The 19,127-nt window shown below is 46.2% G+C and overlaps 1 protein-coding gene across 6 annotated transcripts in view; it reads right to left on the bottom strand.

The window, feature by feature from the left end:
* Nucleotides 1-1,042: 1,042 nt before the first annotated feature.
* Nucleotides 1,043-19,127, bottom strand: part of CYFIP1 (cytoplasmic FMR1 interacting protein 1) — a 414,017-nt gene continuing 395,932 nt past the window's right edge. For all 6 annotated transcript variants that reach the window (XM_063953279.1, XM_063953277.1, XM_063953278.1 and 3 more), the window contains exons 27-31: nucleotides 16,321-16,393; nucleotides 15,127-15,221; nucleotides 14,578-14,816; nucleotides 14,111-14,258; nucleotides 1,043-1,647 (exon numbers count right to left, since the gene is read on the bottom strand). In XM_063953279.1, the coding sequence (XP_063809349.1) occupies nucleotides 1,483-1,647; nucleotides 14,111-14,258; nucleotides 14,578-14,816; nucleotides 15,127-15,221; nucleotides 16,321-16,393 (720 nt within the window). In that variant the 3' untranslated portion in view covers nucleotides 1,043-1,482. The remainder of the gene's footprint in view (nucleotides 1,648-14,110; nucleotides 14,259-14,577; nucleotides 14,817-15,126; nucleotides 15,222-16,320; nucleotides 16,394-19,127) is intronic.

Here is a 19,127-nt window from a genome sequence, read left to right as displayed (position 1 = left end):
TATAGAGGATGCAAGGGGTGCGCTTGCTATGGGGCCGGCTGTGAGCAAGCAACCCACTGCTTTTTTTGCACAGTGTGTCACAGGTTCAGTGCTGCAACTCGTGGCTCAAAGCCCAGAGCAGCGGCCTGCTGCATAGCGTCAGCAGGGACTGTACAGAGCACCTAGGCGACGGGTGTAGAGGCATGGAGTCAGTAAGCACACCCCCTGTCGGACAGGTTCCAGGGAGTGGGTCACATGAGGCTGCTGCTTATCTCGGAGGTGGAGGTGTGTCCCTGCATGTACAGCTGTGGTCAGGGCATGCAGGCACTTTTAGTTCTACAGCGGCTATAGGGCCACAGGTGGCCTAACCCTGCTCTAAGTGACTAGTATATACCTTAGTAGTTTCTATGGTAAGAGCAGTAGGTGCTCTGTAGCTTTGCTCTTGTTCAGTACAACTATAGTCCTGGGACATGAGCTGGTCACTATTTAAGGCTTTTATTGCATTTTATTTTGACAGTCAAAACTTATGGCAGGTCCAGCCTTTGGCCTATGAATCAGACACATCAATGCTTAACCAGATCCAGAATGAGAGCATTATAATGAGAGATGTACCACTGGGCCTAATTCATATCTGATCGCAACAGCAAATTTGTTAGCAGTTGGGCAAAACCATGTGCACTGCAGGGGGGGGCAGATATAACATGTGCAGAGAGAGTTAGATTTGCGTGGGTTATTTGGTTTCTGTGCAGGGTAAATACTGGCTGCTTTATTTTTACACTGCAATTTAGATTTCAGTTTGGGTGGGGGACCCAAACCTAACTCTCTCTGCACGTTATATCCCCCCCCCCTGCAGTGCAAATGGTTTTGCCCAACTGCTAACAAATTTGCTGCTGCGATCAGATCTGAATTAAGCCCATAGACTGGCTGCATTTTCAACCAAGCATGATACTGATGGTTCCTATATATATCAGTTGTAATTTTGCAGCATTGATAGCCAGTTTTATAGATTACAGGTGATGGAATTGCGCAGAAACAACAAATAAAATACTTTAAAGTTCAGCTGTATGTTAATATAAATGTTTATTGCAAATTTGACAGGAAAGTCTTAATTATTAGAGATTACATTTTTACAAGTGAGAGAAATTGCTATTAAAAAGTCTTAAGAACCCCTTAATTACATAAACTGTATCTTTATCCCAAAATGTAAAAAAATTATTTTTTAAAAGATAATCAGTGTGACCAGTAGTGTTATACAGCAGGAACTCTTATTGGGAACATAATTTATATTGCAGCCGCTTAATGCAAAAACATGATTGTAGCACAGAGGCTTCTATAAAGATCACACATTGTGCTATCCCTCTTGTCATTTCAACATTTTGTTTTCATTAATATAATGTTTATCTACTGCAAAAAAGAATAAAAAATATGGCTGCTTATTTGCAGTCTCTACCAGAGAATACAGTATAATGGCAATGTAAAGCATATAATACAGTGAGTGGAGCCTCAGTTGCTGGCCAGTGACTGGTGGATGGGGGGCTGGAAGCATCGCACATGTTCTACTGGTGTATTCTCTCCATCTCCTGACTTCAAGTACTTGTCCAAGATGGTAAATATTTCATCATTGAGAATCTGGAACTTACGGATACGTTCTACCATTTTCTTCAAGGGCTACAAGAATGAAATCAAAATAATTGTTGAACTTGTTATGCTACATTATCATCACATACAGTATATACATCCCAGGCAATTTCTGACTGTCCCTCATGGTCACAAATACTTCTCCTGAAAATGACACTGGTATATTTTATACATAAAACGCCATGTATTTTAGAAATTGAAGTACATATATCTCCCTACTGTCAAATAGGGATCTACATTTATATCTGTTGATCTGTAGAAAGATCATTGTGATATGGACTAGGATGGTTATGTAGTCCACATGGTAACTTCCTGGCCATGCCTAAAGGCCAGTACTCACTGGCCGATGCGGGAAAGATGTGTGCTGAGCGAACCGCTCAGCACACATCTCTCCCGCCGCTCAGCACAGCGCGATGTGTGCCGAGCATGCGGGGGGAGACGGGGGGCCACTCATTTCACCCAGCAGGTGAAATGAGCGACCTGCTAGATTGGCCTGCATGGCAGGCCAATCTAGCGATAGCGATGCGTGGGGCTGCGCATCGCTATCGCTGTAGGGGGTACACATGGAGCGATCAGGCTTAAAATCTAAGCAATCTAGTCAGATTGCGAAGATTTTAAGCAGCGATTGCTCCGTGAATACCCCCCTTTATTTACACAAACGTTGGATGAAGCAGCGTCTTGATAAATGTGGCTAGCGGAAAAGGCATGCTTCAGTATCTAGAAAAAAAATACGATTTTAAACCTACCGGTAAATATTTTTCTCCTAGTCCGTAGAGGATGCTGGGGACTCCGTAAGGACCATGGGGTATAAACGGGCTCCGCAGGAGACATGGGCACTATAAAGAACTTTAGAATGGGTGTGCACTGGCTCCTCCCTCTATGCCCCTCCTCCAGACCTCTGTTAGAGAAACTGTGCCCAGAGGAGACGGACAGTACGAGGAAAGGATTTTGTTAATCCAAGGGCAAGATTCATACCAGCCCACACCATCCACACCGTATAACCTGGAATATACGAACCAGTCAACAGTATGAAACAAACAGCATCAGTCAGAGACTGATCAAAACTGTAACATAACCCTTATGTAAGCAATAACTATATATAAGTCTTGCAGAATTTAGTCCGCACTGGGACGGGCGCCCAGCATCCTATACGGACTAGGAGAAAAAGTTTTACCGGTAGGTTTAAAATTTTATTTTCTCTTACGTCCTAGAGGATGCTGGGGACTCCGTAAGGACCATGGGGATTATACCAAAGCTCCAGACCGGGCGGGAGAGTGCGGATGACTCTGCAGCACCGATTGAGCAAACAGTAGGCCCTCATCAGCCAAGGTATCAAACTTGTAGAATTTATCAAAAGTGTTTGACCCCGAAGAAAGTTGCCGCTCTGCAAAGCTGTAATGCCGAGACGCCTCGGGCAGCCGCCCAAGAGGAGCCCACCTTCCTAGTGGAATGGGCCTTTACTGAATTTGGTAACGGCAATCCAGCCGTAGAATGAGCCTGCTGAATCGTGTTACAGATCCAGCGAGCAATAGCCTGCTTAGAAGCAGGAGCGCCAACCTTGTTGGCAGCATACAGGACAAACAGAGCCTCTGTTTTCCTAACCCGAGCCGTCATGGCTACATAAATTTTCAAGGCCCTGACTACATCCAGGGACTTGGAATCCTCCAAGTCACTCGTAGCCACAGGCACCACAATAGGTTGGTTCATATGAAACCACCTTAGGCAAAAATTGAGGACGAGTCCGCAATTCTGCTCTATCCACATGAAAAATCAGTTAGGGGCTTTTGTGAGACAGTGAGATTTCAGGAACTGTAACACCACGTTAAGGTCCCATGGTGCCACTGGAGGCACAAAGGGAGGCTGTATGTGCAGCACTCCCTTTACAAGTCTGGACTTCTCGGAGAAAAGCCAATTCCTTCTGAAAGAAATTGATAGGGCCGAAATCTGTACCTTAATGGAGCCTAATTTTAGGCCCATATCCACTCCTGTCTGCAGAAAGCGGAGAAAACGGCCCAGATGGAAAACTTCCACAGGAACATTCTTGGTTTCACACCAAGATACGTACTTCCTCCAGATACGGTGATAATGCTTCACCGTCACCTCCTTCCTAGCCCTTATCAGAGCAGGGATGACTTCTTCCGGAATGCCCTTCCCAGCTATGATTCGGCGTTCAACCACCATGCCGTCAAACGCAGCCGCGGTAAGTCTTGGAACAGACAGGGCCCCTGTTGCAACAGGTCCTCTCTGAGAGAAAGAGGCCACAGATCTTCTGTGAGCATTTCCTGAAGATCCGAATACCAGGCCCTTCGAGGCCAATCTGGAACAATGAGTATTGCCTGCACTCTTTTTCTTCTTATGATTCTCAATATCTTTGAGATGAATGGAAGAGGAGGGAACACATAGACCGACTGAAACACCCACGGCATCACCTGCTACTGCCTGACGGTCCCTTGACCTGGCACAATACCTCCGCAGCTTCTTGTTGAGACGTGACGCCATCATGTCTATTTGCGGAAGCCCCCACAGACCTGTTATCTCTGCAAAGGCTTCTTGATGAAGTCCCCACTCCCCTGGATGGAGATCGTGTCTGCTGAGGAAATCTGCTTCCCAGTTGTCCACTCCCGGAATGAGGACTGCTGTCAAAGCGCTTACATGATTTTCCGCCCAGCGAAGAATCCTGGTGGCTTACGCCATTGCCACTCTGCTTCTTGTTCTGCCTTGGCGGTTTACATGAGCTACGGCTGTGACGTTGTCCGACTGAATCAGAACGGGTAGATCGCGAAGAAGATTCTCTGCCTGGCGCAGGCCGTTGTATATGGCCCTCAATTCCAGTACGTTGATGTGTAGACAAGCCTCCTGGCTTGACCATAGTCCCTGGAAGTTTCTTCCTTGTGCGACTGCTCCCCATCCTCGGAGGCTCGCGTCCGTGGTCACCAGAACCCAGTCCTGAATGCCGAACCTGCGACCCTCTAGAAAGTGAGCACTCTGCAGCCACCACAGGAGAGACACCCTGGCCCTGGGGGACAGGCTGATCTTTTAATGAATGTGTAGATGGGACCCGGACCACTTGTCCAGAAGGTCCCACTGAAAAGTCCTTGCATGGAACCTGCCGAAGGGAATGGCCTCGTAAGACGCCACCATTTTCCCCAGAACTCGCGTGCAGTGATGGACCGACACACTTTTCGGTTTCAACAGGTCCCCGACCAAGTTCTGGAGTTCCTGGGCTTTTTCCACCAGGAGAAAAACCCTCTTTTGTTCCGTGTCTAGAATCATGCCCAAGAAAGTCAACCGGGTCGTTGGAACCAACTGTGACTTTGGTAGATTGAGAATCCAGCCGTGTTGCTGCAGCACGCTTAGGGAGAGCGACACGCTTTTCAGCAATTGTTCTCTCGATCTCGCTTTTATCAGGAGATCGTCCAAGTACGGATAATTGTGACTCCCTGCCTGTGCAGGAGCACCATCATTTCCGCCATTACCTTGGTGAAAATCCTCGGGGCCGTGGAAAGCCCAAACGGCAACGTCTGAAACTGGTAATGACAGTCCTGTACAGCGAATCTCAGGTACGCCTGATGAGGCGGATATATGGGGACATGAAGGTATGCATCCTTTATGTCTAGTGATACCATAAAATCACCCCCTTCCAGGCTGGCGATAACTGCCCTGAGCGATTCCATCTTGAATTTGAACCTTTTCAAGTACAGGTTTAGGGATTTTAAATTCAGAATGGGTCTGACCGAGCCATGCGGTTTCGGGACCACAAACAGGGTTGAATAGTACCCCTTCCCCTGTTGAAGTAGGGGAACCTTGACAACCACTTGTTGATGACACAGTTTTTGAATTGCAGCTAAAACTACCTCCCTTGCTGGGGAAGAAGCTGGTAAGGCTGATTTGAAAAACCGGCGAGGAGGCACTTCTTCGAATTCCAGCTTGTAACCCTGGGATACAATTTCCATTGCCCAGGGACCCACCTCTGATTGAACCCAGACGTGGCTGAAGAGTCGAAGACGTGCCCCCACCAGGGCGGACTCCCTCAGTGGAGCCCCAGCGTCATGCGATGGATTTAGTAGAAGCCGGGGAGGACTTCTGCTCCTGGGAACTAGCTGTAGCCGGCAGTTTTTTCCCTCTACCTTTACCTCTGGTGAGAAAGGAAGATCCCCAACCTCTTCTGGACTTATGCGACCGAAAGGACTGCATCTGATATTGTGGCGTTTTCTTTTGCTGTGAGGAAACATAAGGTAAAAAAGTAGATTTACCTGCAGTAGCCGTGGAAACCAGGTCCGTGAGACCTTCCCCAAATAAGTCCTCACCCTTGTAAGGCAAAACCTCCATATGCCTCTTTGAGTCGGCATCACCCGTCCATTGGCGGGTCCACAGGGCTCGCCTGGCAGAAATCGCCATGGCGTTGGATCTCGAACCCAGCAGGCCAACGTCTCTCTGAGCATCTCTCATATATAGGACTGCGTCTTTAATGTGACCCAAGGTAAATAAAATGGTATCCCTATCCAGGGTCAGCTGACATGGTATCTGTCCAAGCTGCTACAGCGCTACAAACCCAAGCCGACGCTATTGCCGGTCTGAGCAAGGCACCCATATGTGTATAAATAGACTTCAAAGTAGTTTCCTGCCTGCGATCAGCAGGATCACTGAGGGCTGCTGTATCTGGAGACGGCAGCGCCACCTTTTTGGACAAGCGCGTTAACGCCTTGTCTACTCTGGGCGAGGATTCCCACCGTACACTGTCCTTAGCCGGGAAAGGATACGCCATAAGAATTCTCTTGGGAATCTGCAGTTTCTTGTCTGGAGTCTCCCAAGCTTTTTCAAATAACTAATTCAGCTCATGAGATGGGGGAAAGTTACCTCAGGTTTCTTTTCTTTAAACATGTGTACCCTCGTGTCAGGGACACATCTGTGATATGCAAAACATCTTTAATTGCAATAATCATATAATGAATACTTTTGGCCACCTTTGGGTGTAACCTCGCATCATCGTAGTCGACACTGGAGTCAGACTCCGTGTCGGTATCAGTGTCTGCTACTTGGGACAGTGGGCGTTTCTGCGACCCAGAAGGGCCCTGTGATACAGTTAAAGCCATGGATTGACTCCCTGCTTTATCTCTGGACTCTGCTTTGTCCAACCTCTTATGTAATAAAGCCACATTTGCATTTAAAACATTCCATATATCCAACCAGTCAGGTGTCTGCGTTGCCGACGGAGACACCACAATCATCTGCTCCACCTCCTCCCTAGAAGAGCCTTCCGCTTCAGACATGCCGACACACACGTACCGACACCCCCACATACTCAGGGAAATTTCTATCTGGAGACAGTTCCCCAATAAGGCCCTTTGGAGAGACAGAGAGAGAGTATGCCAGCACACACCCAGCGCCAACTGACACTGGGAAAAAAAAAAAAAAAAAAAAAAAAAAAAAAAAATTATATATATATATATATATATATATATATATATATATATATATATATATATATATATATATGACAATATACACTCACTGCGTCAATTATAAGTGCCCCCCCTCTCTTTTTGCCCTCTGTCACTGTGTTCAGCAGGGGAGAGTCCGGGGAGCCAGCGCCTCTGCAGTGTACCGTGGAGAAAATGGCGCAGGTTAGTGCTGTGGTACCAAGCTCCGGCCCCTCAGCGGCGGGCTTCGGTCCCACACAAATTTGCAAACACTGGCGGGGGATTGTATATCTACTGCCTCCGCAGCCTATATAATATATTAGCCAGTTTTAGAGGTTTATTATTGCTGCCCAGGGCGCCCCGCCCCCCCCCCCCCCCCCCCCTGCACCCATCCGTGCCTGCAGTGTGTGGGAGCAATGGCGCGCAGCGTTACCTCAGAGAAGAAGTGAAGTCTTCTGCCGCCTTTGAAGTCTTCTTTCTTCTAATACTCACCCGGCTTCTATCTTCCGGCTCTGCGAGGACGGCGGCGCGGCTCCGGGACGAACGGCTAGGGTGAGACCTGAGTTCCGACCCTCTGGAGCGAATGGTGTCCAGTAGCCTAAGAAGCAGCGCCTAAGAAGCAGAGCCTATCACTTAAGTAGGCTGCTTCTCTCTCCTCAGTCCCACGATGCAGGGAGCCTGTTGCCAGTAGTGCTCCCTGAAAATAAAAAACCTAACAAAATTCTTTTTTTCAGAGAAACTCAGGAGAGCTCCCCTGTAATGCACCCAGTCTCCTCTGGGGACAGGATCTAACTGAGGTCTGGAGGAGGGGCATAGAGGGAGGAGCCAGTGCACACCCATTCGAAAGTTCTTTATAGTGCCCATGTCTCCTGCGGAGCCCATCTATACCCCATGGTCCTTACAGAGCCCCCAGCATCCTCTAGGACGTAAGAGAAATATTCATAGCAGGAGCAGGCAGAGCAAAATAACTTTCATAAGGTGACATTTATAAGATAGTGGACATTTATTACTGGGTAGTTTCTTTGCAGGAATTTTTGAATAGCAATAGCTATATTGAGTAATATTCAGTCACCAGAACAAAAACTGAAATACCCAAGCACATGGCTATTCTGTAATAATAAGAATTTACTTACCGATAATTCTATTTCTCATAGTCCGTAGTGGATGCTGGGGACTCCGTAAGGACCATGGGGAATAGCAGCTCCGCAGGAGACTGGGCACATCTAAAGAAAGCTTTAGGACAATCTGGTGTGCACTGGCTCCTCCCCCTATGACCCTCCTCCAAGCCTCAGTTAGGATACTGTGCCCGGACGAGCGTACACAATAAGGAAGGATTTTGAATCCCGGGTAAGACTCATACCAGCCACACCAATCACACCGTATAACCTGTGATCTGAACCCAGTTAACAGCATGATAACAGAGGAGCCTCTGAAAGATGGCTCACAACAATAATAACCCGATTTTTGTAACAATAACTATGTACAAGTATTGCAGACAATCCGCACTTGGGATGGGCACCCAGCATCCACTACGGACTATGAGAAATAGAATTATCGGTAAGTAAATTCTTATTTTCTCTAACGTCCTAAGTGGATGCTGGGGACTCCGTAAGGACCATGGGGATTATACCAAAGCTCCCAAACGGGCGGGAGAGTGCGGATGACTCTGCAGCACCAAATGAGAGAACTCCAGGTCCTCCTCAGCCAGGATATCAATTTTGTAGAATTTTACAAACGTATTTGCTCCTGACCAAGTAGCTGCTCGGCAAAGTTGTAAAGCCGAGACCCCTCGGGCAGCCGCCCAAGATGAGCCCACCTTCCTTGTGGAGTGGGCATTTACAGATTTTTGGCTGTGGCAGGCCTGCCACAGAATGTGCAAGCTGAATTGTACTACAAATCCAACGAGCAATAGTCTGCTTAGAAGCAGGAGCACCCAGCTTGTTGGGTGCATACAGGATAAACAGCGAGTCAGATTTCCTGACTCCAGCCGTCCTGGAAACATATATTTTCAGGGCACTGACAACGTCTAGCAACTTGGAGGCCTCCAAGTCCCTAGTAGCCGCAGGCACCACAAATAGGTTGGTTCATGTGAAACGCTGAAACCACCTTGGGGAGAAACTGAGGACGAGTCCTCAATTCCGCCCTGTCCGAATGGAAAATCAGATAAGGGCTTTTTCAGGATAAAGCCGCCAATTCTGACACGCGCCTGGCCCAGGCCAGGGCCAACAGCATGACCACTATTCATGTGAGATATTTTAACTCCACAGATTTAAGTGGTTCAAACCAATGTGACTTTTGGAACCCAAAACTACATTGAGATCCCAAAGTGCCACTGGAGACACAAAAGGAGGCTGTATATGCAGTACCCCTTTTACAAACGTCTGAACTTCAGGGACTGAAGCTAGTTCTTTTTGGAAGAAAATTTACAGGGCCAAAATTTGAACCTTAATGGACCCCAATTTCAGGCCCATAGACACTCCTGTTTGCAGGAAATGTAGGAATCGACCCAGTTGAATTTCCTCCGTCGGGCCTTACTGGCCTCGCACCACGCAACATATTTTCGCCAATTGCGGTGATAATGTTTTTGCGGTTACATCCTTCCTGGCTTTGATCAGGATAGGGATGACTTCATCCGGAATGCCTTTTTTCCTTCAGGATCCGGCGTTCAACCGCCATGCCGTCAAACGCAGCCGCGGTAAGTCTTGGAACAGACAGGGTCCTTGCTGGAGCAGGTCCCTTCTTAGAGGTAGAGGCCACGGATCCTCCGTGAGCATCTCTTGAAGTTCCGGTTACCAAGTCCTTCTTGGCCAATCTGGAACCACGAATATAGTGCTTACTCCTCTCCATCTTATCAATCTCAGTACCTTGGGTATGAGAGGCAGAGGAGGGAACACATACCCTGACTGGTACACCCACGGTGTTACCAGAGCGTCTACAGCTTATTGCCTGAGGGTCCCTGGACCTGTTGCAATACCTGTCGAGTTTTTAATCATGTGGAAGACTTCTGGGTGAAGTCCCCACTCTCCCGGGTGGAGGTCGTGCTGAGGAAGTCTGCTTCCCAGTTGTCCACTCCCGGAATGAATACTGCTGACAGTGCTATCACATGATTTTCCGCCCAGCGAAGAATCCTTGCAGCTTCTGCCATTGCCCTCCTGCTTCTTGTGCCACCCTGTCTGTTTACGTGGGTGACTGCCGTGATGTTGTCCGACTGGATCAACACCGGCTGACCTTGAAGCAGAGGTCTTGCTAAGCTTAGAGCATTGTAAATGTCCCTTAGCTTCAGGATATTTATGTGAAGTGATGTCTCCAGGCTTGACCATAAGCCCTGGATATTCCTTCCCTGTGTGACTGCTCCCCAGCCTCGCAGGCTGGCATCCGTGGTCACCAGGACCCAGTCCTGAATGCCTAATCTGCGGCCCTCTAGAAGATGAGCACTCTGCAACCACCACAGGAGGGACACCCTTGTCCTTGGTGACAGGGTTATCCGCTGATGCATCTGAAGATGCGACCCGGACCATTTGTCCAGCAGGTCCCACTGGAAAGTTCTTGCGTGGAATCTGCCGAATGGGATTGCTTCGTAGGAAGCCACCATGTTACCCAGAACCCTTGTGCATTGATGCACTGAGACTTGGCTCGGTTTTAGGAGGTTCCTGACTAGCTCGGATAACTCCCTGGCTTTCTCCTCCGGGAGAAACACCTTTTTCTGGACTGTGTCCAGGATCATCCCTAGGAACAGAAGACACGTCGTCGGAACCAGGTGCGATTTTGGAATATTGAGAATCCAATCGTGCTGCCGCAACACTACCTGAGATAGTGCTACACCGACCTCCAACTGTTCCCTGGATCTTACCCTTATCAGGGAATTGTCCAAGTAAGGGATAACTAAAATTCACTTCCTTCGAAGGAATATCATCATTTCGGCCATTACCTTGGTAAAGACCCGGGGTGCCGTGGACCATCCATACGGCAGCGTCTGAACTGATAGTGACAGTTCTGTACCATAAACCTGAGGTACCCTTGGTGAGAAGGGTAAATTTTGACAAGAAGGTAAGCATCCTTGATGTCCCGAGAAATCATGTAGTCCCCTTCTTCCAGGTTCGCAATCACTGCTCTGAGTGACTCAATCTTGAATTTGAACCTCTGTATGTAAGTATTCAAAGATTTTAGATTTAGAATCGGTCTCACCGAGCCGTCCGGCTTCGGTACCACAACAGTGTGGAATAATACCCCGTTCCCTGTTGCAGGAGGGGTATCTTGATTATCACCTGCTGGGAATACAGCTTGTGAATGGCTTCCAAAACTGTCTCCCTGTCAGAAGGAGACATCGGTAAAGCCGACTTTAGGAAACGGCGAGGGGGAGACGTCTCGAATTCTAATTTGTACCCCTGAGATATCACCTGAAGGATCCAGGGGTCTACTTGCGAGTGAGCCCACTGCGCGCTGAAATTCATTGAGACGGGCCCCCCACCGTGCCTGATTCTGCTTGTAAAGCCCCAGCGTATACTGAGGGCTTGGCAGAGGCGGGAGAGGGTTTCTGTTCCTGGGAACTGGCTGATTTCTGCAGCCTTTTTCCTCTCCCTCTGTCACGGGGCAGAAATGAGGAACCTTTTACCCGCTTGTCCACGAAAAGACTGTTGCCGTGGCCACCAGGTCTGAAAGACCGACCCCAAATAACTCCTCCCCTTAATAAAGCAATACTTCCAAATGCCGTTTGGAATACGCATCACCTGACCACTGACGTGTCCATAACCCTCTACTGGTAGAAATGGACAACGCGCTTAGACTTGATGCCAGTCGGCAAATATTCCGCTGTGCATCACGCATATATAGAAATGCATCTTTTAAATGCTCTATAGGCAAAAATATACTGTCCCTATCTAGGGTATCAATATTTTCAGTCAGGGAATACGACCACGCCAACCCAGCACTGCACATCCAGGCTGAGGCGATTGCTGGTCGCAGTATAACACCAGTATGTGTGTAAATACCTTTTAGGATACCCTCCTGCTTTCTATCAGCAGGATCCTTAAGGGCGGCCATCTCAGGTGAAGGTAGAGCCCTTACAAGCGTGTGAGCGCTTTATCCACCCTAGGGGGTGTTTCCCAACGCACCCTAACCTCTGGCGGGAAAGGATATAATGCCAATAACATTTTAGAAATTATCAGTTGTTATCGGGGGAAACCCACGCATCATCACACACCTCATTTAATTTCTCAGATTCAGGAAAACTACAGGTAGTTTTTCCTCACCGAACATAATACCCCTTTTTGGTGGTACTCGTATTATCAGAAATGTGTAAAACATTTTTCATTGCCTCAATCATGTAACGTGTGGCCCTACTGGAAGTCACATTCGTCTCTTCACCGTCGACACTGGAGTCAGTATCCGTGTCGGCGTCTATATCTGCCATCTGAGGTAACGGGCGCTTTAGAGCCCCTGACGGCCTATGAGACGTCTGGACAGGCACAAGCTGAGTAGCCGGCTGTCTCATGTCAACCACTGTCTTTTATACAGAGCTGACACTGTCACGTAATTCCTTCCAACAGTTCATCCACTCAGGTGTCGACCCCCTAGGGGGTGACATCACTATTACAGGCAATCTGCTCTGTCTCCACATCATTTTTCTCCTCATACATGTCGACACAAAAGTACCGACATACAGCACACACACAGGGAATGCTCTGATAGAGGACAGGACCCCACTAGCCCTTTGGGGAGACAGAGGGAGAGTTTGCCAGCACACACCAGAGCGCTATATATATACAGGGATAACCTTATATAAGTGTTTTTCCCCTTATAGCTGCTGTATAGTTAATACTGCGCCTAATTAGTGCCCCCCTCTCTTTTTTAACCCTTTCTGTAGTGTAGTTACTGCAGGGGAGAGCCAGGGAGCTTCCCTCCAACGGAGCTGTGAGGGAAAATGGCGCCAGTGTGCTGAGGAGATAGGCTCCGCCCCCTTATCGGCGGCCTTATCTCCCGTTTTCCTATGTATTCTGGCAGGGGTTAAATGCATCCATATAGCCCAGGAGCTATATGTGATGTATTTTTTGCCATCCAAGGTGTTTTTATTGCGTCTCAGGGCGCCCCCCCCCCAGCGCCCTGCACCCTCAGTGACCGAAGTGTGAAGTGTGCTGAGAGCAATGGCGCACAGCTGCAGTGCTGTGCGCTACCTTGTTGAAGACAGGACGTCTTCTGCCGCCGATTTTCTGGACCTCTTCTGCCTTCTGGCTCTGTAAGGGGGCCGGCGGCGCGGCTCTGGGACCCATCCAAGCTGGGCCTGTGATCGTCCCTCTGGAGCTAATGTCCAGTAGCCTAAGAAGCCCAATCCACTCTGCACGCAGGTGAGTTCGCTTCTTCTCCCCTTAGTCCCTCGATGCAGTGAGCCTGTTGCCAGCAGGTCTCACTGAAAATAAAAAACCTAAACTAAAACTTTCACTAAGAAGCTCAGGAGAGCCCCTAGTGTGCACCCTTCTCGTTCGGGCACAGAGATCTAACTGAGGCTTGGAGGAGGGTCATAGGGGGAGGAGCCAGTGCACACCAGATAGTCCTAAAGCTTTCTTTAGATGTGCCCAGTCTCCTGCGGAGCCGCTATTCCCCATGGTCCTTACGGAGTCCCCAGCATCCACTTAGGACGTTAGAGAAAAACAATTTATCTGCCTAGCACCAAGATCATCAACTACTCTCAATCCTTCCTAAAGTGATGCATCGATTATAACCTAAAAATGTAACTCTAGGTATCCTATGCAAGGTAGCTCTTGACCTCACTGAAGAACAGACCTAAGCAAGTGGTCTGTGGTGATGCCTGAACACACTAAGGACTGTGCTGTGAAAGCAGCAGCAGATGGTTGGCATTTGTGGTCCATCTGCATAACAGAACAAACCAGTGCTTAGGGGTAATAGTGTTTGGGAGGAGTGACCACATAGCTTGCTGTGTGAGGATTATTATAACTGATGGTATGAAGAGCCATTTGGCTGTCTATACTACATTCTTCCTGAACTACAATTATAGTGCTGCAATGGGCACATAAACATACTGTATTTTGCTGCAGCTAGATTCTCAGCTCTTTACTTACCACATTCTTTATGACTTCATCCTTGCCATCATGTTTCTGCACTTTCAGTAGATGATAGCAGAAGTCTAAGACATCAAACCGGCGGTGTTGCCCCAGCAGTACAATGAGCATACAACCAGCCCAGTGCAGTCCATCACCAAAGCATTGCCTGCAATATCAGAAAATAATGAAACGTGAACAATGTATTTGTAAGCCGATGTTGTCTGTATCTGTGCCGCCTATATCTGTACATCTCCTCTTGTGTATTCAGTTGCATTTTTCTGTCTATGTACGTTTCCTGTTTAGTCATTGTTCTTAGTGCTTCATGTACAGTACCTAGCTGTATATCAAAATATTTTCCTAACAACTGATTAGAATTTTCATTATAACATAGAATAAATGGCTTTCTAAGGGAGATTTACATTTATAGACACAGGCCCATAAAGTCATCCTTTCATTAAAAGCTATAAGGCATGAGTGACACTCACTCTACAGTGAACTCATGGGCACCCACTGGGATGCAGTAGACAAACTGCATAGCACTCCAGAGGCGATGGAACTCCACACACTCATCCACATGCATCACACCATTGCTGGGAAGCGGCCCACGCCAAATAGGATCATCTAGGAAAGTGCGCACTCTGGTAAGAATCACTTCAAACATGGAGAGGCCACAGCAAAGTCTTTCTTTAGTCAGCAAGTCCCCTTCCCTTGCTATGGCAATTTGCTGTGAAAAGAAAGCATCATTAGCATAAAAGCCTATTGCAAATCTTAATCCTATCCCATTCCCAATGATGTCACAGTCCTGCCCCAAAGCTAGTGTATTAGGTTGATCAGGAGAGCTCTGGGAGGAGCAAAAGGTATTATGGGGAGGGGAGAAAACAAGTAATGGCATTATTAGGAGGTGGCGCGGACTGCAAGCAGACTATTTGCATAAATAGAATATATGATTAGAATATATAATTTCAGTATGATAATATTTATGGGGAATGTTGGAATACAAGTATATGACAATGTTGCATGCAGCTGGACCATACCTGAGGGGTGCCTAGTCTCTCTATGAGAGGCACCAAGTGGAGGGGAGCATATTTTGATTCCAGTCTTTTCATCTTGGCTTCTAGGCGTTCCCCCTCTGAAGTAAAGATATAAAAACAAAAATCACTGACGCAACAAGAAAAAGTCCCTCCGCTGGTAGCCTTTGTGGTAATCACTATTTTTATTAGAATTCAGTCCTCAACCTTCAAGTGCAGGCTCTTTTCTCAGCTTCCAGGCCACCTGATGCCCCAATATGGATTGCGGGTGAAATCTATTCTAGCAAATAATTATTAGACCGAAAGGCACTATCTCACGTCACTGCAAGCAAAGCAGGAGAAGCCTTCCACAGTACAAAATGTTTCTGTAGAACAGTTGTAGAAGGACATTAGAGCATAATGATGAAAACTAATGAGGAAGTCTCCCATGCTTCTGTGCTTCCTGCTACAGATAGACCTGTGCAGGATAACAGAGGCAGAAGCATGTGGAGAGGACGACACGAGGAGTCAACAGAAGAGACAAAGAGGGCAAATGTGAGCAAGGGGTACAGAAGACCAAACTGGCAGCAAATTACATGCTAAAATGCAGAATAAATTCTCTCTAGAAAATACAACAGCAACTATTATAATATATACCAAAAGCTTACATGCAGTATGTGGACGGATTTTATTATTCCATGTAGGGCTGGTTTAACAATGGTGCAGGTGGAGCTGCAGCTCTAGAGCAGAATGCAACTTGTAGTTGCTGTATGTTTGCTCTGGTGTTTTATTTTTTTTTAAAGTCAGCAGCAGGTTGACGAGAGGGAGGCTAGAATGTTCATTTATTCACTATTTTCCCCCAGTTAGCCACATCCGGCAGGGCAGGCCGTGCCCCCTGCACAGAACACACCCCTACAACACTGGTCATTTCCCCACATCACCATCACAACTACTACGGCGGCACGAAATAGGGCATTTATACATTTCAGCTCCAGTACAATGAATATAGCCCCCACTGATTCCATGGTTTGCATCTCATCTTGCAACCACCCTCCCTCCTCTGTCCCAATCACATTATCTGTTGTATGAGGCCAAAAGTTAAAGATGTTTCGTTGTTTCCCCTTTTGTGTGGGTGAGTCCCCAAACTAAATGTAATTAAATATATTATACCAAAATTGTGGGGTACAGGTGACTAGGGAAAGCCTTCACATAGTGACATACCTTTAACATGAACTCTGGGCAGAATGTTCTGGAAAGGTGCAGCATGCAGCAGATCACACACTTCTTCTAGTGACTAAGGGAAGGGAAGGGACACATTACAGATTGGCAGTCTTACTGCGCCACGAAATTTAAAATAAATATATATATATATATATATTTATTTATATATATATTTATTTATTAACACAGAACAAAGTCCCAGGAAGCCGCACTGACACTCTCAAAGCAAATTTCAGGTGTCCGGTTATAAATCAAAACATGTCCATCCCTCAGCAACCGCATGTAGGTTTGAACAGGACCAGCAGACTATTCTATATTTCAACAGGCAATTTAATTGTAGAGACTTGATAAGATCCAGCATATACTCATCATGGTGCAGCAGAAGCATGGCATGGGTGGCATCCCAAACAGCCATTTTCGGTTTCAGACCTTCATCAGGGGAATAACCAGCTAAAGTGCCATATGCCAAAGAGAGTAAAGGGTCTGCGTGCAGTGCTGGTTCTGTTCAATCCTACATGCGGTTGCTGAGTGATGGACATGTTTGTGTGTATATATATATATATTTTTTTTTTTTTACAAAAAAGTAGTTTGTTCAGAGAACCATGCATGGAACATTGTACTGTTTTATGTTGTTCTGCTCTTCCTAAGCTAGCAGCCAATAAGTAAGAAATAAACATTTCTTTCAATTAGTGTCTAATGTTCTAGCTAAGTGAAGCTAAATTGCCATGCTCCAATGACTTGGCTTATTCTGTTGCTACGCTACGCTGAGCTTTGAAAAGCGTGTGATTAGCCAGTCATTTTATGGGACCCTTTAGCCCTTGAATCATAAATCATAACATCTCTTGTAATCCCCCAGCATGACTGCTCTTAGGCCGGCATGATTCAGTAAATACGAATAAGTGTTCTGGCAAGGTTACAGAGCTACACATCACACTGTATTCACCTTGACAAGGAAAATCTTTGCTAGCCCATTTCCACAGGTAAATAGCTGAGAGATCAATGGAGAACAAAAGGCATGATAGAGCAATTATAGGCACAATTATGATGCCCATTTGAAGCTGGCTAACAATTATCTCTATAGGTTACATCGGTATATTAATTGTCACTCTGCAAGATAGAAGCTAAAAGGACACGGATTTGTAAATGAACATGAATGCAGTAGTCGTTTTATACACTTGGCACAATAACACTGAAAAGACACTATAAGACCAGAAAAAGGGACCTCTGCAGCAGTAATAATGACACTAAACACATATTGCATTGCACACGCACACAATATACAGTATCTATCTACCTCCCTAAGAAAGGGACACCCAATAAAAGGTTCCGAAATGTTGGATTAAGAAATGTGAACCCGTGCCACCCAGCTGCACTGGAGTGAGCTGATAATATTATAGGGGAGTGCCACGGACACCGAAATAACACACACATATATATATATATATATATATATATATATATATATATATATATACACACACACATATAATCACATCCGACGTATCAGTATCTGTGAGTAGGGAAGTGATTTCTTTAAACCAATAGGTTGACAACTACTATATTGTAATAGTAGTATCAATACAGAGGATGTGATGGCTGGGATGCAAATTGATTCTTTAATCACTAAATTTATGGCAAGAGGATACTCCAGAACTGATCTGTAAACCACTAAAGTTAAGGTTATGAATTTTAACCGTGAACATCTGTCGCAGAAAAATAGAACTGTACAAGATACCAAAAGGTTACCGTGGGTTAATCAATTTAATACTCATTCTACGGGAATTAACAAAGCTGTCAAAAAGCATTGGCATATTGTTAAATCTGATTCCACTTTACCATTTTCTGATACTAATCTTATGCCCTGCTTTAGGAGAGGACGAAATTTAAGAGATATTTTGGTTAAAACGGATATTGGGAACCCTTTAGGTAATAAACCCACACACTTTCTTTCTAACAAAAAGAATGGGTGTTTTAAATGTGGTTGTACAACATGCACCTTTTTGATCGCAGGTGATACATTCCTTCATCCTCACTCTGGTAAAAAAAAATATCTGATTAGACATCACCTTACATGTAACTGTATCTATGTAGTATACCAATTTATTTGTCATTGCGGCTTGTCTTACATAGGTATGACACAAGTTAAATTTAAGGAACGCATGTCGATGCATCACTCTAGTATTAGAGCAGCCCTTATATCTGACACTAAATCTGAACATCCAGTAGCACGCCATTTTGCTGAATTTAAACATAATGTTTCTAGCATTAGATACAGGATGATTGATTGGGTACCTAAACCTGTTAGAGGGGGCAGTCGTAATCGGCTTCTACTGCAGAGAGAAGCACAGTGGATACATCGTTTGGGAGTTTTATTCCCGTGGGGATTAAATGAAAGTCTGAGCTTTTCATGCTTTAACTGAGAAGTTTGTAGTTTTAAGCGTTATGTGCTGTTTAGTGAGTAATGTGTATCATGCGCTGTTTAATGTACATTGTAAAAACTGTCAAAGTCGAAAAATATTGCAGTACAAACTACACACAGATGGCCTCCCTGCGTGCACTTGTTCTGTCGTGCGTGCGCATATCCGCAATTTGCGTATGGTTGCTCCCGCGGTCCTGCGCATTAGCGCATGGTATGAGTATTTACGGTAGTGTTTGTGAACGCACGGTAGGCTATCAAAACACATTACATATTTAATCCAAATAGTGCACAATGTACACATAGTCTCCTAGCACCACATCAGAAATTAACATCAGTTTAAATGGTAACAGAACAAAGGGATTCACCTTTACAGGATAGGAGGGGACAG

Source organism: Pseudophryne corroboree, chromosome 2 (genome assembly GCF_028390025.1).
Source record: "Pseudophryne corroboree isolate aPseCor3 chromosome 2, aPseCor3.hap2, whole genome shotgun sequence".
NCBI lineage: Eukaryota > Metazoa > Chordata > Amphibia > Anura > Myobatrachidae > Pseudophryne > Pseudophryne corroboree.
The sequence above is the reverse complement of the archived record's forward strand: the minus strand, read 5'-3'. Positions and strand labels throughout refer to the sequence as shown.